General features: G+C 42.2%; 1 protein-coding gene across 11 annotated transcripts in view; it reads left to right on the top strand.

Moving 5' to 3' along the window:
* The window catches only part of ARID1B (AT-rich interaction domain 1B), an 836,140-nt gene that overhangs the window by 787,827 nt on the left and 22,136 nt on the right, over positions 1-26,177 (top strand). For 9 of the 11 annotated variants that reach the window (XM_063917670.1, XM_063917680.1, XM_063917672.1 and 6 more), the window contains 3 exons: positions 10,440-10,578; positions 11,290-11,456; positions 15,131-15,284. In XM_063917670.1, coding sequence (XP_063773740.1) covers positions 10,440-10,578; positions 11,290-11,456; positions 15,131-15,284 — 460 coding nt within the window. The remainder of the gene's footprint in view (positions 1-10,439; positions 10,579-11,289; positions 11,457-15,130; positions 15,285-26,177) is intronic. The other 2 variants (XM_063917671.1, XM_063917678.1) reach the window with 2 other exon arrangements.

The following is a 26,177-nucleotide window of genomic DNA, read 5'->3' as shown; positions in this document are numbered from 1 at the left end:
TAACAAAACATATAGGTCTAGATGTACAGTGTACGAAGTGTTCGTGCAAAAGAGTAGGTTACCCAAGGGTGCTCGGGCGCTTTGGATACGAGATGTTTCACCAAGCAGCAGCCTCTAAAGAAAGGGAAGTCACTCCCGATTATAGTACAAAAATGCGGGGTTGAGGCTGCGCTATATTTGATCAATGTAACAACAATAGTATTATATTTGGTAAAAACACATTTTGTTCCTAAAAACAATAATATGTATTTCAATTTGAAAATGAATACATAATAAAAGATGCATGCATATCAGAAACAGATGATTAATAGTATATGCTTCATAAAAACAAATAAATGGGATTACCCAATTCGCCAGGATATAGAATTTTAGAATGATAAGGTGGGCGTTCCAAATTATTCCCCTATATAGCTTGAGTCCAGCATTAGCAAAGTCTCAGAGATAAGCAATATCCAATGGATTGGCAAATTACCGTCAGAGGATGGTATGCTCCAGGGTCTTTTGGTAAAGAGCTCCTCATGCAATACGGTTGGTGCAGTTCCTTCGTGCAGTTTTGCTATTTGAATTCTCAGAGTTGGAGTAGTTAGTCTGGACAAGGTTAGGGGATGGTCCGGTCCTCCATTGAAAAGGTTCCTGGCGGGGGTCCCTTGTACACCTGACGCGTTTCGCTGCAGTCAGCTTGCAGCTTTATCAAGCTTTATAAAGCTGCAAGCTGACTGCAGCGAAACGCGTCAGGTGTACAAGGGACCCCCGCCAGGAACCTTTTCAACGAAGGACCGGACCATCCCCTAACCTTGTCCAGACTATCTACTCCAACTCTGAGAATTCAAATAGCAAAACTGCACGAAGGAACTGCACCAACCGTATTGCATAAGGAGCTCTTTACCAAAAGACCCTGGAGCATACCATCCTCTAACGGTAATTTGCCAATCCATTGGATATTGCTTATCTCTGAGACTTTGCTAATGCTGGACTCAAGCTATATAGGGGAATAATTTGGAACGAGCACCTTATCATTCTAAAATTCTATATCCTGGCGAATTGGGTAATCCCATTTATTTGTTTTTATGAAGCATATACTATTAATCATCTGTTTCTGATATGCATGCATCTTTTATTATGTATTCATTTTCAAATTGAAATACATATTATTGTTTTTAGAAATAAAATGTGTTTTTACCAAATATAATACTATTGTTGTTACATTGATCAAATATAGAGCAGCCTCAACCCCGCTTTAGTGTACGAAGTGTGTTAGTTTCATTTAAAAAAAAAAAAAAAAGAGGAAGAGAATATTAAAACTTGCAGGAATTTCTCAAGGAAATAAATCCTATACAAAGTACATGGGTAGTGTTTGACCCAGATTGCTGAATGCCCTACTAAAAAGGTTTTAATGCCCTAAACCAATAGGAAGCCAGCTAGTGGTTTCTTACTGGTCAGTGATTACACCCCCTTGGGACCTGACATATAGAGCTGGTAAACTGTTGCTAGGTCAAAGAATACATGTATGCCGCAGCCCCAGGGAATATTGCTTTAGAGTGCAGTTCCCAAGATCAGCACTAGACCACAGTGCACCAGCCCACCAGGTGGGATGCGCAGCCCCAACCCCACCAGGTCATGTCCTATAGGACCTTCTGTCCCAGATGACCTTATAGACAGCCTTGGATGTAAGTTTAACATATTTACACATGTCTAGGACAGCAACTTGCTACGTAAAGATTTCACCAAACTAATAAAATGATCCATGAAATGGTAAACTACAATTATTTTAGATAACTACATATATTATAATAACTATGCTACATGCAGATTAAATATAATACAGTTGGGGAATACAGAGATGGAAAAAGGCACCAGAATAATAGCTGCCAGAAAGTGGAGTAGTTCGAAAGAAGTCTAAGATTATATATTGCATATAAAGGGGGTAAATCTTGCATAAAGTACAGTTTTACACACCACTCTGTGAGAAGGACATAGTTAACCTACAATGGATTTAGTTATGGGAAACTTCATTACAAAGGAAATTAAAAAGTTAAGTGAATGAAAGTTATCCTTTGGGGAAAAAAAAAAGGCCTATACATGGCCTAATTAGCATGTATAGAATTATACAAGGTCAGTGCAAATTTTCAGGACATACAGTATATGGAGGACAATGTGTCATGACTAACAAATGAAAGACCGTTTCACCATTCGTATAGGAAAGAGTTAACTGTAAATGTAGTTAAGATGCTGAGGGGCAGATGTATTAAGCCTGGAGAAGTGACAAAGCAGTGATAAGTGCAAGGTGATAACGCACCAGCCAATCAGCTCCAATATGTAAATTGACAGGAGCTGACTGGCTGGTGCGTTATCACCTTCTACTTATCACTTCTTTATCACTTCTTCATCCCTTCTCCAGGCTTAATACATCTGCCCCTGAATTTCTTACCATGCGAGTTAATGATTGTAATATGCATTGGATGCCTTTTATCCATATAATACTTTACATGGTGTAATAAGTAAAGGGCATTTAGGTTTTGTTTCATACACAGAATTCATCTGAATTACATTTTGGTGTTGGGTGTCTCAGCAAATATAAAATCTGACTAATATATGCTAACAAGTAACAGATTGTGCATGGTTACTTCATATGATATGCTGCCTCGCTGCCCCCAACACTGTGGAGTATTGTTAGTGTTTTGTTTGTTTTTTAATAATGCATTGTAATTTAGGGGGACATGTACTAAGCAGTGATAAAAGTGGAGAAGTGAGCCAGTGGAGCAACCAATCAGCTGCTGTGTATACTTTTATAGTATGCAAATCATAAATGTTACGTCAATGCTGATTGGTTGCCATGGGGACTTCTCCACTGGCTCACTTCTCCACTTTTATCACTGCTTAGTACATCTCCCCCTTAATACTATATGTAAATATTGTTCTCTTCAGTGACCAACACATGTTTTAGCATGCTAGACTAAGGTAGTGGGGGTCAACCTTTGGGAATTTGACACCCTAAATAATTTTGGGTGACAGTATTAAACATTTGAATTCAATACAAGCAGAAACAATTAAATATAAGTATTTCTGAAAATAAAGGTGTGTATCAGCTAATTTGTGTATTTACAATTAAAATATAGCTTGCATATATGAACTTCCATATATATTTAACTAACTGAACTAGTTATTGCAGTTTACTTCTGTCCCATAAATTTGTGTAATGCAAATAAGGACTACATATGTTTAAATACAACATGTCTAATTCATAGTTGCGGAACGTATGTGGACGGATGTTATTATTTGTAGCAAACTACATGTGCATACTGTACGTAGCGTGGAGAATTGACAGGTGGTTCAGACTCGTACGGTTCTCATTTGTCTCTCCATTTGCAGTTGACTACGTGTAACTGGGCATGAGTGTGAGAACAGCATTGTGGGCTACTCAGAGTTTTGAGTATGCAGAAGCCTATCAGATATTAGACAGATCTCTTGCACCAAGGATAGGGCTGGTTGTAATGCACACTGATGCGGTTTCACAAGGAAATGGATATGGACGGTGTAGTTGCATATTTCTGGTGGATATTCTCATTTATTTACATTCTTAGACAAATATTACAGTTACTTATAGAAGGCTATTTTATGTGTGTGTTAGGATTTATTAAGTTATCCATAGCTATTAAAGCTGGGTAGCATTCTTGTCACTTCACTACTTTAAAATTGCGCAGAGTAGGGGGGTGAACAGGTGAACAAATCACAAGCTGTAATGTTCATTATTGCTGCTACTCATTGGTCCTCATGCTGAAACCATCCTACAAAGCACCGCAACAGGCTTACCGCTGAGCTTCAGGGAATAAAGGTAATAATGTGATACAAACAATTACACCAATGTGTTAATGCACTTTTCATGAAACTTTAACATTCAGGAGTAGTGTTAATAAGCCCCTATATGGTAGAGGTTTTCAAATGTTTGCAGTGTATGAAATGTTATGTTCATCAGGACTTAGTGTACGTGTCAAGCATAAAAATAGAATAAATGATTTAAAGGCTGAAAAATCCTTCACGTAGGTGTTTCTGTAGCACCAGTCTAACCGTTCTTCACACATCCGCTGAACCTGTGCTTTGTTTGAACACTATTAGCCTTTGCCAGCTGCATGCTCGGTCAGGAAAGCACATTTCACAGAGAGAAAAGCTTAAGGAAAAAAAAAAGGAATCAATTCTACTGTAAGCTCAGCTGAGAAGCCCAGTCATAATTAGTAAGTCTGCTATCACAATCCCATCCATCTTTGCTGGCTTGCGCCTGGCTGAATTTTCTATTAGCTGACAGGTGACATCACAAAATCTGTCAAGGAGCCAACAGGGAATCCCTAGAGGAAAAAGGGGAGTGGGGGTGAATGGGCTTCCCTGCATTTGTAAACAAAGACGTCCTCACTCTGACCTCTGCTCATAGCAGAAATAGCTGAATCAGTGACGTCTTCATGCTCTCACAATTTCCTCCCACCCCATCTCTCCACCTCTGCTAGAATTAGGCCAGTAGGTTCATGCTGTGTAAATTATCTTCCCAGCATGGTTTCTGCCTGCACAGTCTGAAAAATGCAATGCACTTAACCTATCATAACCTTCCCTTTGTTTACTTTATAGCATGTATTTGGAAGTAGTGGCAGTAGGTTTACATAGTGTATCATGCACAGTACTCCTGTTTTGAAAGGTTGCATGTATTTCAGTTCCTACTTTGGTAAATATCTAATAACATTTGTTGGATAGCATCTAGTTTTTAGCGCACTGTGAATAAATGAAATCCTCAAATCTAATCGGTAAATAGAATTGTACAGCATTTGCTGGGTAAGGGAAAGTGGCAAAAGCATCTTAATATAAATTATATCTATGTAATAAATGAGACATTTCCAACAAAAACATCTGTAACCCTCCTTTCCAAAGTGTCTGCACATTCATGGTGTTCCAGTCTAGCGCTATATATACTGTATGAGTGCCATAGGTTGTCCGTAGTTAATGTTGCTCGCACTTTGAGACAGCCCCTGTGAGCGCAATTATCTGTGAGCAGGTGGGTGGCATGGAGTCCAGGTAGATTGTGGAGGCCACAGGGCTCAGCTCCTCAGCTGAGATGTAGCTGGAATCTCGATGTACGGGATCTCGGTGCCGGAATACCGTCAGCTGTCAGAATGACGATGCTGGAACATAGGTATGCTGGGGAGGGTTAGGATTAGGCTACGGGGTGGGGGTGGGATGGGGGGCATTGGGTTGAGTTAAACTGTGGGAGGGGAGGGTTAGACTGCAGGAGGGGAGGGGCTAGGGTTAGACTGCGGAAAGGGAGAGTTAGGGGTAGGGTTAGTTTCCCTGTTGGGATGTTGGTTTAGGTATTCTGACCACCGCCGTTCTGACTGCAGTACCCCGTACCCAACCCCCTCAGATGCTATGACTATATTAAGCCACTGAATAAGCTTTAAAACATTCCCACTCCTATATGTATTCAACTTCCTGCCTTAGTTATTAAATTAGCTGTTGCAGTAGGCAGAGGACAAATTTAGCTGGATATCCCCCAATAATGGAAGTTTTGGGTTGATACCTGCAAAATTTAAGCTACCCCTATATGTATTACAGGGGATTACCAGTTTCTGATCACAATAGCAACCCTCATAGGTTTCTGTGGGGGCTTCTATATTGTAATATTTACCGGCCTGTCTCTGATAGCTAACGGCATCTGAACATGGTTGTTGCCATCTTAAGCTATAGGATACATATCGCAGTCACTCGCACATGAGCAGTAGACACAAAGTAAAGTGATCACATCAGTAATCTATTCAGGGCCTTTTCACTGGCACGTACATGACATTTGTACAAGTTTTAACATATCAATTTTGTTAAAACTTAGCACGAGGAAGGTTTTAAAGAAGGCTGTAGTATCACAGTACCTAACTAGACTTATTTTGTAGTTAGAAACAATTTTTTTCTCATTTATACATAACACAATATCACATACTTTAGTTGTCATAAATGGAATAAGCCAAATGCACCACAGTTTTGTAAAGGAAACCTATATAATAATTACGCTGAACTCTATGTGGGGATGTTCAATTAGCTGCTGTAATTCAGGATGGTTATAATTTACCCCTTGCCCCAGGATATTCAGTTATCCCCGATGTTGGCAGTTATTGTGTGAAAACAAAATCCCTGATAACTAGCCCTATCATCCCCCTTTATTCACAAAAACACATAGGTCTGGGACTTATCCACTACTAAAAAACCTCACTTTAGTAAAGTGGCCAGAGCTGTAGGCTGCGCTGCGCGCGGGCTTCCCGGCTTTCTGCTTGACAGGACCATCCCACAATCCCATCGGCCCTTCTGGCATTTGCTGGCAGTCTGGCCTTGGCTGGTACTTTATCTCCGGCCACTTTATCTCCATCCAAGGCTTAGTAAATAATCAGTGCATGCTCCCGAATGCAGCATGGCCCTGCTCCTCCATCGCTGCCGGTTACGGTAAGTGTGTATGCACTTGCTGATGCTGGCACCCCCACCGGGTCCCATCACTACCGATATCGCTGGGTACACACATAGTCTAGTGCAGTGGTCAGGGAACAGAGGTAAATTATCCCAAATGGGGTAAAAATGAAATTTCTGGGGGTAATGGACGTCGCGCTGCCGAGACACAGCCCCGTCCAGCACCAGCCGGCTTGCGATGAGACGTGCTGACGTCACACCGCGCTCCCTCATGCCCGCCCTGCGCTGTCCTGTCCTCCTGCCCACGGCCCACCAACCCACACACACAACTTGAAGTGTTCTGTGGCTGACCGCCGACAGAGTTCTGCAGGATTAGCCAGTGGCCCACATAACAGTGGGAAATTCCCACTGACATTACTGAGGTGAGGATATGACCATCTGTCTCCTAAAGTTTTGTGTGTCCCCCCCTTACCCCCCTCATCCATCATTCTTACATTCATTCTGGTGTTTTGGGGAGAAAGTGTTAATTAACCCATTCATTGCCAAAAAATAATTGGCGAAATAATAAAATAAACTCTCTCTCTCTCTCTCTCTCTCTCTCTTTCTTTCTCTCTCTCTCTCTCTTTCTCTCTCTCTCTCTCTCTCTCTCTCTCTCTCTCTCTCTATATATATATATATATCTAAAAAGAGAGACAGGGGGGGCGCTTCATAGTGCAAAATCAATTTTTAATTATAAAAGCACACTGCTACTGCAGTTTAAAACACAGCGATATATGCCCGTACCAGAACAAACTCCGCTGTGGGCTTAATACCACATGATATATAACACACAAGTGCCCCCGGCAATTTCTCCAAACCTCCGGCAGATCTCCTGAGACAGGACCTCAGCCCCGTGCCGCTGGACCGCTGGATACAGCCGCCGCACGTCGGGACACCGTCACCCGTCGATAACCACCGAGGCAGGAGGGGGCACGACCACACACGTCAGCAAGCCACGCCCCTTAGGGCCCCCTCCTGCCTCGGTGGTTATCGACGGGTGACGGTGTCCCGACGTGCGGCGGCTGTATCCAGCGGTCCAGCGGCACGGGGCTGAGGTCCTGTCTCAGGAGATCTGCCGGAGGTTTGGAGAAATTGCCGGGGGCACTTGTGTGTTATATATCATGTGGTATTAAGCCCACAGCGGAGTTTGTTCTGGTACGGGCATATATCGCTGTGTTTTAAACTGCAGTAGCAGTGTGCTTTTATAATTAAAAATTGATTTTGCACTATGAAGCGCCCCCCCTGTCTCTCTTTTTAGATATCTGCCTTCCCGTGGAATTCCGGGTTATTTATGACGGCGGGGGAGCTGCGGTTCTATTGAAAAAAAGGACACTGGTGCTTTCACTCTCTTTTGATTAGAGAAGTGTTTTTAAGCTACATAGGCTTAAGACTGTTTCATTCTGACTGAGCGCATCTGATTATGTTACTAATATATATATATATATATATATATATCAGTGAATGGTAAGCGGCACTCCTTACTGTGGCTAGTAAAGAAATGGGTACTGGCTGGTGCCCTCCATTGGAGACAAACTCCCCAAAAGTACAAGGAACAGCAGTAGGCGGCACTCACGGCTCCAGAAAATAAATACCAGGATACGCTCTGATAGTATCTGCTATTCCTTTCATATATTTATATATATATATATAAACACAGTATCCAGTATCTCAGAAATGCTATAATAACAGTGATACCCAGTACATGTGCACAATACAATATGATTTCCTTCCTTTGAAATCAAGGGGGTAACATCGCATCTAAATATATTTTGGGGTAAAAGGCAAACAAGTTCCCTGACCCCTGGGTTAGGGGGTTAGATGGGGAGGGAAAGAATACTTACCTACCAGGTATCGGGATTCTGCACATCGGTCTTCTGACCACCAGTATCCCAAGAGCCGGAATCCTGATACCATCCCAGTATAGTTTCCATGGAATGTTAGCCTGGAGAAAGCCGCTTCTCTTTCTAAAAGAAAAAAAATGCAGTACAGAGTTGATTTGAAGCTTGCATCTTCATGATACACAAGACACCTGTAGCAGTGTTCTGTGAACAGTTGATATTTGGTAGTAACCACACACAACATAGCACCATAAGAACCGCACAGAAACAAGCACCATGCTGAAGAGATGTCAATTTAGAGATGTTTTGCTGGACCTGGATGTTTGAGCGCCCACCTTGAGCTCTTTTTCAACTACCTTACCAACAAAAGAAGCTTGGCTAAGATTGGATAATGCACTAAGACCATATTCCTAAGAACACCAGAACAAAATAACCAAATCAAGATTTTGGAATGGTCAAGTTAAAGTAAAGACTTCAAACTTGTAGGTTTACCATACCGAACAACTAGCTCAATTTCAGAGTCCCAATCTGAATGCTTTGTCCAGCTTGGCAGAGGTTGGGGGTTATGTCCCATTCAAGGCTGCTCTGCTCTGCTACTGGGGTGTGCTGCAGTGAATGGGTGTTTAGAGGGGATAGTATGGAGCAGCACCTTCCTGATTATTTAGCTACACCCACAATGTGACATGATTACACTCTTTGTTTTCTGTTCTAATTTGAATGCATGCAAAGATGGGATGTACAGTGTTAAGGCCCATACACACTTGACGATGCACACATCGTTAACGACCGTCGTTAACGACTTCCCTTGAACTTCCCTTGAACAGCTGAGCAAACGACATGAGCATACACACTACCAACGACCAAAGACGAAAGACCAAAGACGAAAGACCAAAGACCATAGACCATTCATCGTTGAAGCATCCAAGCTGAACAGTTTATTAAACTAATGAGCTGGGAACAGGGCTGGTGAACAGTGGCTTGGTCGTTGGTCTTTCACACTATACACATTCAACGACGTCTCTGGTCGGTAACGACCATAGTGGAAATTGAGCATACATGCTCCACAGATAAGCGAGGGTCGTTAACGTCCCGCGGGGCCGCGCATCGGTGGTCGTCGGATGCATACACACTTGACGATATAATGAGCGACGTCGTTGATGAGGGCTGAAATGAACAACGTCGTTCATTTTATCGTCAAGTGTGTCTGGGCCTTTAGTGTTTTATTCACTACATAATAGTTGGTTTTCTTATTATATAGTGATTGTGTTATAAATATTTACCTTGTTTTGGATTCTTTGTTACTGGGTTTTGCTTTGTTTACAAAACTAGAAGTTGCTTGGTAAATGTAGAGCTGTCTCATTTGGAAGGCAATGTCTGAGGCCTATAGAACTAGTCTATACTGTATAGGTAAAATTGTCACCTGCTTGGCCAGTAGTACACATTCATTTCTAAGTTAATGATTTCTACATATTTGAGCATTTCACAGATATTATCAGATGTGTAGTAGTGTTCCAGATGTGTGTTGGTGTTACAATTGATTCCAAAATTGCAGCAAAACTTTCTGTAATCTGGCGAAGTATAACTGTAACATACATCCCATCAGTATTATGGGACAAGGCCTGATCTCCCCCAGTTAATTAGCTAAAGTTGTGCCATTTTGCCCAATAAGGAATACAATATCTGTAAAAACATTCCCTCTTGTCATTTTTGTTATCTCACTCTACAAATGATGTCATTTTTGCAATGCACTGCAAAATTTGGCAAATCCATAAACCTGCTCTGTACGTTTGTAAGGAATGCTCTAGCACTGCCCAATCCTCACAGCAGCTGGTGCAAGCGCCTGCTCCATCTTGCTCAATTTGGTGGGACATTCAAGGCACCTCCAAAGAGGTTTTTTTCCACTTGGTAAAGAAGTCCACAGTGTTCACTTGCTTAGACGCAATTTCTGGTTTGTTCATGCTTTTAGTCACACACGAACCAATGCTGTTTTTCATTGACCTTTTGCCTTTCATGCACAGTTTGTTGGGGGTTTTTTATTCGTTTTTCCAGTGAAAGCTGTGTGGTGATTACTCTGGATACAATTTGTGTGGGTTTATTTTCTGTAAGAGGACATTTTTTGTGTTTTATATTTAGCTAACTCTGGATCTCTCCAAGGGCCACACACTCCCCAATCCACTGGTAGTAATTCCATGGCTGAGATGCCAGGTGATCTAAAGCCCCCAACGCCAGCCTCAACACCACATGGTCAAATGCAACCAATGACAGGTGGCAGGTATGTGTATTTCCTTGATGACACCATTGTACAGGTCTACACTCTGGGGGTGATTTAGCATTGCATAATTTTATGCTTTCTGCTAAACTATGTGCACTATGGTATTGTCAGCTGCATGTATCTACCACTTGATTTCCCTTGCGCTTGGAGAAGCGGTTTGGGGTTGTTCACGCACAGGTGCAGTACATTGAGGGAGTACAGACTTATGGTAAGCCTGAACTTCATATTATTTGGGGTTACACATACCTTGGAAATACATTCCTTACTAAGAATACATTCTCTGTCTAAACAAGACGGGTGCAGTCTTAAAGATGAGCATGATCATCGCTGTATATTTGCTCCAGACGCATAAATATACTAGATTTATTACACTTATACTAAAATGCATGTAAATCCAAATGCATTTGTGGAAATGTAATTAAACAGATGCATGTTTGAGTATATGCAAATGAGCATCTATTACACTCAAATCTAAATCACCCCCTGTATCTGCCAGTTGCAGCAATACTATTTGTGTCGCTAACAATTATCACTTGCAATTAAATTTTAAATATTGCATACAATTTGACATGACTTTGAGACCTGTACAAAGGCCTTTGTGCATGAAAAAGTCCAGTCTGGACATTTATTTCCTTATTAAAAATGGTCTCCACATACAGCAACTCACAAATTGTTCTGTCTACCTACTTGAACAATTTTTGTGTTTGATAGGAACAGTGCAGTGAGTGTACACGATCCATTCTCTGATGATTCAGGTTTTCCGAAGCGCAATTCTATGACCCCTAATGCTCCCTACCAACAAGGGATGAATGTACCAGACATGATGGGCCGGATGCCATATGAGCCTAACAAAGACCCATTCAGTGGTATGAGAAAAGGTATGGTCTTTTTTTTTTTTTTTGTACCAAAAGAGAACAATTTTTTTAAAATAACACTTTTTGAAACACTAGGCGATTTTTTGCTTTTCTAAAGAAAGTTGTACAATAGATTGTAGAGGGTCTTTTTTTTTTTTTTAAAGTGCTTCCTGTGAAAGGAAAGCGAGGGAGCTCCTTAGATTCTCTAGTAGCTCAAAACACGGCGGATCCTTAGAAATCTGAAAAAGTGTCACAGTGGACCACAAAAAAAGTAATATCAGCTGCCAGTGCTGAGGGCAATCATTTAATAATGATAGAATCACTCTATAGCACAGCATGCCCGTGTACATAAGAATATCAGTCCTGTCAGAACGAAATGTCCGCTGCATTCTAACATTTTCACTTCTAAGTGTATGGTTGGTGCATACTTCTTGTACTTAGGCTGATACAGCAATATAAAATAAAAAATTCCATGTAGTTTTTATGATTAACAATCACCTGTTTAGTTAACAGCATCTTTATCAAACCTCAAAATAAGTGTTACTATTATCACAACACAGCAATGTTTCATATAATGATAAAAGTCACTTTTAAACAATTCCCTTCCAGCAATAGCTAATACGTATCTATTTACTATAATATACTAGTTTTATGTTTTATAGTACTTTTGTAAGTACTTTTGTATTCAGTTTTATCCCAAGCTTAACTGGAATATTGTGTGGGCGTTTTTTGTACGCGTTTGTTTTTTTTTTGTTTTTTTGTTTTTTAAGCTCACCTTACATAACTGATTCATTTTTAATGATAAGAAAGAAATTACCCTACCTACTTCAGCCTAAAATGCCGCTTTAATCAAAGTTATAACATTTGATAGGAAGTATGAGCATGTAATCAGCAAGTGCTGATTGAGAACACAGGTTTCCTAATTTACTTGAGGTGCAACAATCAAAATTTTGTACTTGAATTACTCCACAGCTTTTCATCATGTTCTGTAACTGAGACAGGGGGCAGGGTGTTCAGAAAACTGATTTGTGTGAGATTCTCAGAATCAAATTTGTTGTCATCTCCGCTCTTTTGATTTAGTACAGATTCTACTGACAATAAAGAAAAAAATGTTAGTACGCTAAAATAATCAAGTTTAAAGGTTTTAGGGTTTTTATTTCCAGCTGCTGTACATTTTTATATTGTGTTCCTATACATTTTCACACAGACTGTGATATTTTATCAAATGATACATATTTATATATCACTGTATTTCATCAATTCTGTATTTACATTTCTAGCTTTTTGTTTCTAAATAGGCTACTAGTACGGTTGTTGTTGTTGTTGTTGTTGTTGTTATTATTAGCTGTTATTTGATAGACCATGGTTATTAGTTTTAGACATTATGTTAGTGTACCCATCACCTGCACACAGTGATGAAAGCTGTTTTGTAGGCTCAGCAGGTACACATAAGAATGTAACCTATCCGTATTCACAAGCTTGGATAAAGTAAAACATTCTGAACAACTGTGTCTTAAAATTGATTCAAGCTACGTGAAAATTCCTGCTTCTAGTTTCTGAATGGTGACCTGTAGTATTTCAAATGTTTCTTCATTTAGATTTATGGAGTTTCCAGTCATCTGCAAGCTCATAAAATGATGTGCAAAAGTAGAAGCACTCTGATAATAGGAACATTGGGGCTCATTCAGAGGTGGACCCTATTTCAATGTTTTCGACAGCAGCTTTCAAGAAAAGGGAGGCGTGTCAGCCTGTGTCCTGGACATGCCAAACCAGTGGACACAGCTTCACTGGCATCCTAAGCAACTTTGACGGTTACTCAATGTCTGATGTTTATGCTGGTAATCCACTGCTTTGTCTTTGGTCGCAGCATCGGGTCACAGAAGCCGGCAGTGGGTGTCTTTTTATTTAAGACTACAGCGGCTCTAGCATAATTTTGCACAGTTGATGCGTACAAAGACACAGTGGCTGTGTTATTAGCGCCCACTTCTGAATCAGCCCTAATATTTGGTGGTTACTTTACTTCCACAAAGTTTGGAGTTGATTTGCTAATTGTTTCTTCTCAACCTTTATTTCCTTGGTAATCTCTTTGAAATATTGTGCCATGTGCACATGCATGATTGGTACTGAAATCATCACAGTATGTTTGGATGTTTCCTAGGAATTCTTCCTTTCTAGCTTGGGTATTCTGCAAGGGCTAAAAAAACATATACAGGGTGAAGAGTCAAGGTCTACGCTACCCATTAAAAACCGAGGTTGCCCAGAATCCCCAAACATGAAACTCTCAGATGCTGCTCCTCTCAGAGGTGTAGCTAGGTGCCATGGTGCCCGGAGCAAGGGTATGTTTCGGCACCCCCTACCCTGTATTGAATTGTGGGCATGTTACATTTGAAAAGAAAAAATATTTTAAAATCCTAAATTGGTGACAGGGCCGGTTCTAGACCTTGTAGATCTCAGGGCAAAAGTTTCCCCCATGTTTAAAATAGGGACAGTACGCACCTAAGGCGCACAACAAAAATATAGGGGCCTGGCTTCATGGGAAATGGGTGTGAATAGTTCCAATTCAGATTGCACCTTACAGTATTGTCCGTTATTCACATTACACCAAAATAGTGTCCGTTAGTCACTTTACGCCACACAGTAGAGCCCCTTATACACGTTACACAACACAGTAAAGCCCCTTATACACGTTACGCCACACAGTAAAGCCCCTTATACATGTTATGCCACAGTAGAGCCATTTATACACGTTACACCACAGTAGAGCCGCTTATACGTGTTAATCTGCAGCTTTTAATGCAAAGAGAGGTGCTGCAGCAGCCAGGACAGAGAGTAGTGTAGAAGAACAGAAGTAACCCTGCTGCACAGCTACACGCAGACATTGAGACATATAAAGAGGGCAGCAGAGCTCCGGCATGTGCTGGCTGTCAGTGTCTCCTGCTGTCACCTATGGCCTGCCCTGTTCCCTACATAGTCTCCGAGTCAGTGTGCACCTTTCTGCTTCTCCTTCTTCTGCTCTGCAGCTGCCTGTACAGCGGCTTATGGTATAGTGGACGGAGGAAGGGGTGCAGGCGGCTACGCGCCCTCTAACTTTTCCAGCACCCGGAGCTCGCGCTCCACTGGAGCCACCCTCGCTACACCCCTGGCTCCTCCATGTCTTCCTGTAGACTGAGTATGACAACTTGGCTCTGCTGTAAAAGCCAAGCACTACACTCCCACTCTGAGGAGCAGAGGACAGTGGGGCACAACCCCTGAGGGGGAAGAGTGCCATTGCCAACTGGGGAAGGGCATCAACTAGTTCACCCCCAGATTCCTCATCAGTCCTGGTTAAGGTTACATAACAGATAAGTCAGTAGCCACTGCACGACTAAACAATATTATCATTGACAATAAACTCACTATTACCTTATTGTGAGGCAAGTTTGTATCAGTTTATACTGTTTTATGATTTAATCCAACTTACTAACATGGCCTTTGAATTGTGGGAATATGCTTGTATTTTTCCCTCATTCTGTGTTGTACTATACATTTTTACAGCCAATCTCTTGTAATGTTTCAACCGTTTGCCAGAGGCTTGTATAATTCAGCTGACATGGTTACAGCCTGGTCATTAAAAGGCTTTATGGACAATTGATATCTCTCTCTCAAGGTAAAAGGAAAAACATGCTTAATTTGCACTTTTTCTCATTTTATTATTTTAGTGCCTGGAAGCAATGAGCCTTTCATGCCTCCTGGCCAAATGCCTAACAGCAACATGCCGGATATCTACAACCAGACTCCCCCAGGAGTGATGTCCAATATGGGCTTGAGTCAGCGGCAGCAATTCTCTTATGGACCTGGAAGCTATGATAGGAGGTGAGTGTAATATAAAGTCAAACTATAAAAATTAGTTATTAAAATCTGTATTGTTGGAGACCAATTCTGCAAGTTCAAATTTTGTGTTTAATACAGTTTATACTTTTAGCTGGAGTTATAGCCATGGTTACATAGCAGTCAAATCTGTATTATATTGTTATCAGTAGTTTGTCATGTTTTAAAATCCCCTCTCAGCATTTTACCTATGTCTCGCCTTTCCTATTTACATTTTTATTTTAGTTTAACCCTTCAGAATTACCTGCATCCACCAGATGGCTTTATATTTCAGCAACTGCATGTGTCTGTTTAACCATGTTTGTGCAATCAGATAACAATATTCACATGCATCTCTGGAGAACAGTAACACAAAAACACTCAATCACACAGGTACATTTTAGTTAAAAGCCAATTTCTCAGTATTTCCTTGGATCCTGGGAGGGAACCTATTAATACAGAAATTCCTAGCACCATGAATTTGGAATGAAACCCATGCCTATTTGCTTTGAACTAATGCTGACCACCATGCCACCATGAGGGATGGTATCGGGATCCCAGTGCTTGGGATGCCGGCATTCAGAATACCGTCAGCAGCATCCTTGCACGCAGGATCCCTGACACCTAGTAGGTAAGTAGTCCAACTCTAAAACTCTTTTCCAGCAGCCTGACTCTAACCCTCCCCATTGGGGCCTAACCCTTAACAGTCTAACCCTAACCCTCCCCTTCTTAGTGCTTAAACCTAAAATTCCCTGGTGGTGCTTAACCCTCCCTCCCCATAGTATTACCAAAACCCTCCCTCCTCAGTGCCGAATCCTAACCCCCCCCCCCCCCCCCCCCCATTCTTAGTGCCTGCAGCCTAACCCTCTCCCCACAGCCCTAACTCTTCCCGGTGGTCACTAACCCTAACCGCCCTTCCCTCCCCACAGCCTAATCCTTCTTCCACAGCCTAACCCTAACCCCCCTTCATAGTGCCTAAACCTAACCTCCAAGCCTCCCCCCGCAGCCTGACCCTAACCCGCCCCGGCATACTTACGATCGGGATGCAGTTATTTGGGATTACGCTGCTGGCATTGTGATCCATGTCAGGATCCCAGCGTTTGTCCAGACGGATGCTGACTGGATCCTCCACCATGAGACCTGATTAAACCAGCATGGTACATACATGGCATCCATTTACAAAAGCAGCAGTGGATGCCACCATCTGGTATACAGTGCGATGGTCCGTTGCTTTAAAAACATTTATTGTACATGTTTATCACTGCTACTTGTAAAAATGGCGCAGTTTCTTTCTGTGAACTTAAAAGTAACATTTTATTATATTACCTAATTCTGGAGTCAAACGTATCATGTGGAGAATACTAATATTTGTAGTGGGAAAGGGAATAAGCCAATACAGTTAATTTCATTGCTAAGTAAATAATGTCAACTATTTCTGTAAATAAATTTACATTTAGTGGTAATGTCTTTAAAAAGTCATATGAGAATCATCCCCCTATTTAAAGGGAATAAACAGGTGTCAAGTAGCATGGTGGAGATGAATCTCCTACTTTCTCCCATCCTGGTGGCTGCTAAAGATATAGGTTGGTCTACATCATATCTACAAGAGACATGTCAGCCACCTGGGCTACTCTGTAAACAGATGTATGCTTGCTACTCATTGCATGGTAATAAAATGGGAGAGCTCCTCTGAATGCAATTTTGCAAATATGAAATCCAAAATCAATTTAACAACAATATACAGTATTAAGAACATACTGGGCAACAAGAATTACAATGTTGTATGATGTCACTAATTTGTAATGTCCAGGTCTTATCCAGCTGAAATCAGTTGTATATGGGTTTCTGAAGCATTCTTTCATACTGCAAAGCAAAGATGAAACCAATATGTTAACAAGGGTATAAAATCCCAAGAGTATTACTAATAAAACACAGAAAGCTAATACTGTTCTGTGAAATATCCTTGGAGCTCCGCCACATGCAGCCATTCAGGATGGTTACTTCTCAGAAGTCCAGGGGCTGGGCAATTAAGGTTTATTTACGTTGGGATTTTGTTAAACATGAAACACAACAGGAAACAATCAATTAGTGATTGGTTATATGTTAATTGTACCTGGTGGAATTTTTAATTGCTGTTGAATGTATAATTTATCAAGTAGCAAAGGGACATTTAAAGGTTGTTTAGGGCTTTAGAAAAGTCTTAAAGGTAATCTGTTATGGTTATACCGCGACATTTGTACATGTTCTAAGAACATTGATTAATGAAATAAGATAATTGCCTTAAACACATACTTAAAGATGAGAATCCAATAAAAAAAAAGAAGAATGCACCAACATGACTTAAGGGTTGTCCTAATTTTGACATCTTCTATGGACATGGTCCGCCAAAAGCGACCTAGATTTTCAGGATCTGCCTTATTACTATATGGTTATAGTAAATGTGTATTTTGATATATTTCTATCATATTTCCGTCATATCATATAATATCTCTGTCTCCCTTCGCTACTCCATACCATTAGTAATGAGGTTGTTTAGTCTTTCCTGTTACATTTTGTCATGTAGCCCTTATTTGCACAATATCTAATTTATTTATATCCTTACAAAGATGTAGCATAAGCACTGAACAGTGTTCTAGTTGTGTTCTCACCAATGACGTATATATTGGCATCACTGTCACTCTCTTTCTGCTATTGATTCTTTTTATGTTCAACCTGTCAGACAACTTCCCTTCCTCATTGCTTTTCTAACATCTGCCTACCCAAAAGGTACTTATAATAGTGACTCATAGATCCAGTTCCTCCTCCACTACTTGCCATTTATTTGTTAATAATACTATATTAAGTCTTTGGATTATTGACTAAAAAAGGACACAATTTCCCCTTTTTTAGTACGCTGTTGAACACTCCTGTATTCTACCTAGACCAGGGTTTCTCAAACTCGGTCCACAGGATCCAACACAGGTCACATTTTCCAGGTCACCCGGCAGGTGCACTGTGTATCACTAACTGTCAAATTTAAAAAAAATCTACAGGTGACCAGGAAAACATGAACTGTATGGGGTCCTGAGGCCCTACTTTAGAAATTGTGACCTAGGCCATCAATCATTTTGGTTGCCCTCCCTGGTGTATTCTCTATTTCAAATGTTGTATCCTCTACAAAAAGAAGACTGTGTCCTTGAATTCCAGTAGTAATATTACCAATAATGATATTAAAGATTTAGTCCATGTACTGAGCCTTTCGCTACTCCACTAGTAACCTATTTTATGGGCAGGGCTGTAACTAGGTGTGTGCGGAGTGTGCTCTGCACATATTGCTGCAGGGTAGGGGGCGCTGTTGGCAGCACTTGTCAATTCTAAATTATTTCATTACTTTTACTTGCAGCTTCCCCCCTTACTGAAGCTCAGCATCTCCTAACCGCCCCTGTCTCCTACCCACACCCTATTTGTTGCTAATACCTATACAGAATTCATGGACTTGACTTAACAACTCTTTGTTGTTCAGTCGCACTGTCCTATATTACAGTTTGGAATGCTGATGTGCCCAGGATTCGAACCCATTGGCTGTGGCATTGCAGTCAGATACTCTGTTCATTAAGCTATGTGCCCTTGCATAGAAAGCTAGAGATGTCTAAGAGTTTTAACTATTTGAATCTTACCTTGTAGTTTGTGAAGGGGTGATCTGAATTGCAGCTGGGCAGATCTATATAGTGTGTGACTGCACACTGCATTGATTGGGTTATTTCTCTTACGTCCTAGAGGATACTGGGGTCCACATTAGTACCAAGGGGTATAGATGGGTCCACTATGAACCTTGGGCACTTTAAGAAATCAATAGTGTGCACTGGCTCCTCCCTCTATGCCCCTCCTACCAGACTCAGTTTAGAAAATGTGCCTGGAGGAGCCGGTCACACTCAGGGAAGCTCCTGAAGAGTTTTCTGCATTTATTTTTTATTTGTTGTTTTCAGGCAGGGCTGATTGGCACCAGCCTGCCTGCTTCGTGGGACTTAGGGGGGAGAACGGCCCAACTTCCTGAAGAGTTAATGGTCCCGTTTCTCCGTTGACAGGACAATGAGCTCCTGAGGGGGTTATTCCCAAGCCACACCACGGCGCCGTATACCCTCCCACAGCACGCCGCCGCCCCTAACAGAGCCAGAAGAGAGAAGAGTGGTGAGTGCAGCTCCAGCTTCCTGGTTAGCGAGTCGCCGGTGGGAATGGCAGCACAAGGGTAGGAGTGCATCGCTGAGTGCAGGCTGCGCTCCAGGGGGCTCAGGAGGACATGCGGCTGCGTGTGTCCCGCTGTGAGGGGCACGCTGAGCCACCAATGACTACCCACACTGGCACCCATATCTACCATGGGATTTAACCCTCTGTTAGGCATAAAAATTACTTCAGGCCAGTATAAAAAAAAGTGGGAAGCCGAGCGCCATTAAGGGGGCGGGGCTTCACTAAAAGCGGATCCAGCAGCTCACCAGCGCCATTTTCCCTCTGCAGCTTGCACTGACAGGAATCGCAGGGAATCACAGCTCCTCCACAAAGGCTCCAACTCTCAGCGGTGCCAGGGGGTCTTAGAAGGGGGGGAGTAGTGTTAAATACTACGCCCTCTTAAGGGACTTAGTATGGTGACCCTGCTAATATTTTCTTGGCTACAGGGGCGCTGTGTGTGGCTGGCTCCGATTTCTGTGTCTCCCTGAGGGCTCTGTGTGGGTTAAAACTGTGTTTTCACATTCTGTATGTGGGTGTGCCCCTTCACATTACTGTGTCCAGGGATTGTGTTTCCTGCACGGCTGAGTGCCTTTCTTCCCCTGGAAACCCACTACCCTGCACCCAGGATAGTGCTCTTTCTCAGGCTAGTGGGGCAGAACCCCCATGGTTGGCTTCCATTAAAGGGATGATATTGAATATTTCAAGTAATTATCCAATAATGAGAAAGAGACGCAAATTTTAAGACATACTATGGATTACCTGATGAATAGAGATTCAGTTCCCATACCAGTGTCTGAAACTCCGCCATAGAAAGAAATGGGACAACCTGCTGATTGTCGACGCATTGATATCTAGGTTGTCACGTAAGATTGCCTTACTTGTGCCTGGGGCTGCATCCTTAAAGGACACAGCTGACCGCAAAATTGAGAACACACTCAAATCGCTATACATTTCAGCGAGGGTGGCCCAGAGACCCACTATTGCTTGTGCATGGATCACTAAAGCCACTGCAAAGTGGTCAGGTAACCTAATTGACTGATTGGATACCTTACCCAGGGGGGGAGATAGTTTTACTCCTGCAGCATATCCAAGATTCTGCTAATTTTATGGTGGAGGCCTTAAAGGAAATTGGTTTGCTCAACGCACACACCATTGCCATTGCAGTGTCAGCACACAGGGAATTGTGGCTACGCCAGTAGACTGCGGATGCAGACTCCAGGAAAGGAGTGGAAAATCTGCCTTTCACAGAGGAGGTCCTGTTTGGGGATGAAATGGATAAGTTGATATCCAATGCCTACGGCGGGTAAGTCTATGTACCTTCCTTCTGCAGCACCCGACTAGGAAAACCTACTCTGCTCCAACTCTGCAGTCCTTTCGGACAGCAGAATTCAAAGGCAAATCCAAAGGTTCTTCTACAGCCTTCAAAGGTAATAAAACCAGCAGCTGCAGGTTCTCAGGAACAGACCTCCGGGTCTGCTTCCTCAAAGACTTCAGCATGACGGTGGTCTGTACTGCCTGGAAGACAGGCAGGTGGGAGCTCGGTTACGTTATTTCAGTCACGTTTCGGCAACATCTTGCCAGGATCCCTGGATCACAAACCTTATCACCGAGGGATACAGACTGGAGTTTCAGGAACTTCCACCTCACAGATTCTTCAAATCAGGCTTACCAGCTTCTCCGGAAGCAAGTACGACTTTACAGGCAGCAATTCAAAAACTAGTACAGACTCAGGTCATTGTCCCAGTTCCACTTCACCTACACAACAAGGGTTACTACTCCAACCTGTTTGTGGTACCAAAACCGGACGGTTCTGTAAGGCCCATTTTAAACCTCAAATCACTGAACCCGTATTTAAGGGTGTTCAAGTTCAAGATGGAGTCTCTGAGAGCGTTGATCTCAGGCCTGGAGGAGGGGTAATTCCTGGTGCCTCTGGACCTCAAGGATGCTTACCTTCATATTCCAATTTGGCAGCCTCATCAGGCTTATCTAAGGTTTGCACTACAGGACTGTCACTACCATTTTCAGGCCCTGCCATTTGGCCTCTCCACGGCACAAAGGGTATTCACAAAGGTAATGGCAGAGATGATGTTTCTCCTCCGCAAGCAGGGAGTGAACATAATACTGTACCTGGACGACCTGCTGATAAAAGCGCCTTCCAGGGAGAGGTTATTGGACAGCATTGCCCTCTCAACCCGATTACTTATGGGTAGAAATTGCATGTGGGAGTAAAGGAATAAAGAAGTTATTATTGGGGTTATGCTGCAGGCCGCCTGGTATTAATGTGTCTGACGAGAAATTGTTACTGAATCAAATTAAAAGAGCAGCAGAAGTAGGAGACATTTAGTGATGGGAAACTTTAACTATCCCGAGATAAACTGGAAAATCAATTCATGTGATACTGCTAGGGGCAATATGTTTTTAAACACGCTAAATGATAATTACTTAGTTCAATTAATCAAGGAACCAACTAGGTAAAATGCAATCTTAGACCTGGGATTAACTAACAATTGGGAATTGGTATCAAATATTGAAGTAGGAGAGCCCATAGGTAACAGCGACTACAATATGGACACATTCAGTATCCGTTTTCATAAGCAGTCCTATACTGGCTCAACTAGGACTCTAAACTTTAGCAAAGCCAACTTTGACATGATGAAGGAAGCATTAAGGGACATTGAATGGGAAATTCTGTTTCAAGGAAAAAATACTACAGAGGAATGGGAAGTATTAAAATCACTGCTAATTAATAATACTTGTAAATTTATTCCCACCAGCAGCAAAAAAAGGAATAAAAATTTAAAAAATACAAATCTGAGGGGGATGCGGAGTCATTTCAGCACTATAAGGACTGTAACAAAATATGCAAAAAAGGAATGAGCGGCTAAAATAGAAACTGAAAAACTAGTAGCAAAGGAAAGCAAAGCGAATCCCAAAATGTTTTTTAAGTACATCATCAGCAAGAGACTAAAGAAGGAGAGTATGGGCCCTTTAAAGGACAAGAGGGGAGTCTTAATAAAAAAATGATAATGACATAGCAAACAAACTAAACAAGTTTTTTTCAACGGTATTTACCAGAGGACCAAATGCTGGGTCTAACACAAAATCTCAACAAAAATAATGTCTCACTGCTAAATGCTTATTTATGTGAGGGGGTAGTCTGTGACCGATTAAAAAAGTTAAAGATTAATAAGTCACCTGGTCCAGATGGAATTCACCCGAGGGTTCTTATGGAGCTGCACGCTGAACTAGCAAGACCTCTATTTTTGATCTTCATGGATTTGGTTAAATTGGGTATGGTTCCCAAAGACTGGCGTATAGCGGAGGTAGTGCCGATATTCAAAAAGGGGAGCAAAGCTGAACCAGGTAATTATAGACCAGTTAGTCTTACATCTATAGTGGGGAAAGTATTGGAAGGTATTCTAAGGGACAGTATTCAAAAGTTCCTTGAAGCAAATAAGTTAATTAAAAAGAACCAACATGGATTTGTGAAGGACAGATCATGTCAGACCAACTTACTTGACTTTTATGAAACAGTAAGTGCGAGCCTTGATCAGGGTAAGGAAGTGGATGTAATCTTTTTAGACTTTGCCAAAGCTTTCGACACTGTACCACACATGCGTTTTATCTATAAGCTATAAGAAATAGGGCTAGGGAGCACAATATGCACTTGGGTCAGTAAATGGTTAGATAATAGGCAGCAGCGCGTTGTGGTCAATGAATCATTTTTAAATTGGATTAAAGTACTAAGTGGTGTGCTACAAGGGACTGTAGTTGGACCACTTTTGTTCAACATTTTCATCAACGACCTAACAGTAAGTCTAGAGAGCATGGTGTCCATTTTTGCAGACGATACCAAATTGTGTAAGGTTATAAATACAGAGGAGGATGCATGGGCAGCAAAATGGAGAATGAGATTCAACACAGACAAGTGTAAGGTAACGCACTGTGGGGGTAAGACCAAAAATAACACCTACATACTAAATGGGGTAATATTAGGGGATTCTGTACTGGAAAAAGTCTTAGGGGTACACATAGATAACAAATGAAGCAGCAGTACCCAAAGTAGGAGTGCAGCAAAGAAGGCTAATAAGATATTAGCATGCATAAAATGAGGAATTGATGCAAGGGACAACAGTATTATACTCCCATTATATAAATCACTAATGAGGCCACATCTTGAATACTGTGTGCAATTTTGGGCACCATATTACAAAAAGGATATCCTGGAGCTAGAAAAGGTTCAGAGGCGGGCGACCAAACTAATCAAGGGCATGGAGACGCTGGAATACGAGAAAAGGCTTGCAAGGCTATGCATGTTTACACTGGAAAAGAGGAGACTAAGAGGGGACATGATCAACATCTACAAATATATAAGGGGTCAATACACAGAACTTGGGAGGGACCTGTTTTCTATAAGATCTGCACAACGGACACATGGTCACTCGCTTAGGTTAGAGGAGAGGAGTTTCCGCACATTGAGGCGGAAAGGTTTTTTCACAGTAAGGACAATACGTGTTTGGAATTCCCTGCCTGAGAGAGTAGTAATGGCGTACTCAGTCAACACCTTTAAGAATGGGTTAGATAAATTCCTATTGGATAAAGATATTCAGGGTTATGGTGCGTAGGCACGCATTATAGTTAATATAACTTGTCCTAACATAAAAATAACTAGTCCTATAATAAGACTGCATAGGAGACCACAAATAGGTTGAACTCGATGAACAATTGTCTTTTTTTCAACCTTAATTACTATGTTATGTATGTTACTTTAGGGTCACGGATGGATTCTGAACCTACCAAAATCCCACCTGGAACCAACACGGAGGCTTCCGTTCCTGGGGATGATACTGGATACGGAGGAACAGAAGGTATTTCTTCTGTTGGAAATGTTCTAAAACCAGCCTGGATATCGGTGCATCTATGTATTCACCTTCTATGCATTCACCTTATGAGGCTCTGCAGTACGGAAGGTTTCATGCGAGGCCCTTGCAGCTGTATCTGCTGGACAAATGGTCCGGATCGCATCTTCACATGTACCAGAGGATACGTCAGTCGCCAAAAGCCAGGATTTCTCTTCTGTGGTGGCTTCAGACTTCTCATCTGACTGAGGGTCGAAGGTTTGGGATTCAAAATTGGATTCTGCTAACCACAGATGCAAGTCTCAGAGGTTGGGGAGCGGTCCCCAGGGGGAACAGTTCCAAGGAAAATGGTCAAGTCAGGAAGCCATTCTTCCAATCAACATTCTGGAACTAAGGGCCATATACAACGCCCTTCTACAGGCATCGCATCTTCTTCAAGATCAAGCCATTCAGGTTCAGTCGGACAATGTGAAGGCAGTAACGTACATAAACTGACAGGGTGGAACGAAGAGCAGAGCAGCAATGTCAGAGGTAACAAAAATTCTCCTCTGGGCAGAAAGACACACGGTGACGCTGTTGGCAATCTTCATTCCGGGAGTAGACAACTGGGAAGCGGACTTCCTCAGCAGACACGACCTCCACCCCGGGAGAGTGGGGCTTCACCCGCAAGTGTTCGAGTCCTTAACACGTCGTTGGGGAATTCCACAAATAAACATGATGGCCTCTCGTCTCAACAAGAAGCTAAAGCGGTATTGTTCCAGGTCGGGGGACCCGCAAGCAGTGGCTGTGGACGCTCTGGTGACTCGTGGGTCTACCAAAGGGTTTACGTGTTTCCACCTCTTCCACTGATCCCATGAATTCTCAAAAGAATAAAAAGGGAAAAGGTTCAAGCAATTCTCATTGGTCCGGATTGGCCTGGTACGTGGATCTACTGGAGATGCTCCTAGAGGACCCGTGGCCACTACCTCTCGAGAGGATCTTCTACAACAGGGGCCGTTCATCTATCAAGCCTTACCACGGCTACGTTTGACGGCATGGAAGTTGAGCGTCAAATTTGAGCCCGGAAAGGCATTCCGGACAAGGTTATTCCAACCCTGATCCAAGCCAGGAAAGGAGTAACGTCTAAACATTACCACCGTATTTGGAAAAATTATGTCTCGTGGTGTGAAAACAGGAAATTTCCTGCAGTAGAATTTCAGCTGGGATGTTTTCTCCTTTTTCTACAGTTGGGCGTGGATGTGGGCCTACGTTTGGGCTCTTTGAAGGTCCCAATTTCGGCCTTATCCATTTTATTCCCGAAACAATTGGCTTCCCTCCCTGAGGTTCAGACGTTCTTGAAGGGGTGTTCTGCACATCCAACCGCCCTTTGTGCCTCCCACGGCACCTTGGCATCTTAACGTGGTGTTGCAGTTCCTACAATTGGAATGGTTTGAGCCTTTACAGGCGGTTGACATAAAGTTTCTTACGTGGAAGACCGTTATACTGTTGGCATTCGCTTCTGTAAGGCGTGTGTCAGAACTGGGGGCTTTGTCTCACAAAAGCCCCTATTTGATTTTTAATGAAGATAGAGCTAAACTGAGAACTCGTCAGCAATTTCTTCCTAAGGTGGTGTCAGCGTTTCATATCAACCAACCTAGTGTGGTTCCGGTGCCTACTGACACCTCTGCTACCTCAAAGTCCTTGGATGTTGTGAGGGCTTTGAAGATCTACGTGAAGCGGACAGCTCGTCCAAGGAAATTTGACTCGCTGTTTGTTCTCTATGATCCCAAGAAAATTGGGTTTCCTGCTTCTAAGCAGTCTATTGCTCACTGGATCAGGCTTACTATCCAGCTTGCTT

The sequence above is a fragment of the Pseudophryne corroboree genome, chromosome 4 (assembly GCF_028390025.1).
Source record: "Pseudophryne corroboree isolate aPseCor3 chromosome 4, aPseCor3.hap2, whole genome shotgun sequence".
In the NCBI taxonomy this organism is placed as follows: domain Eukaryota; kingdom Metazoa; phylum Chordata; class Amphibia; order Anura; family Myobatrachidae; genus Pseudophryne; species Pseudophryne corroboree.
The sequence above is the reverse complement of the archived record's forward strand: the minus strand, read 5'-3'. Positions and strand labels throughout refer to the sequence as shown.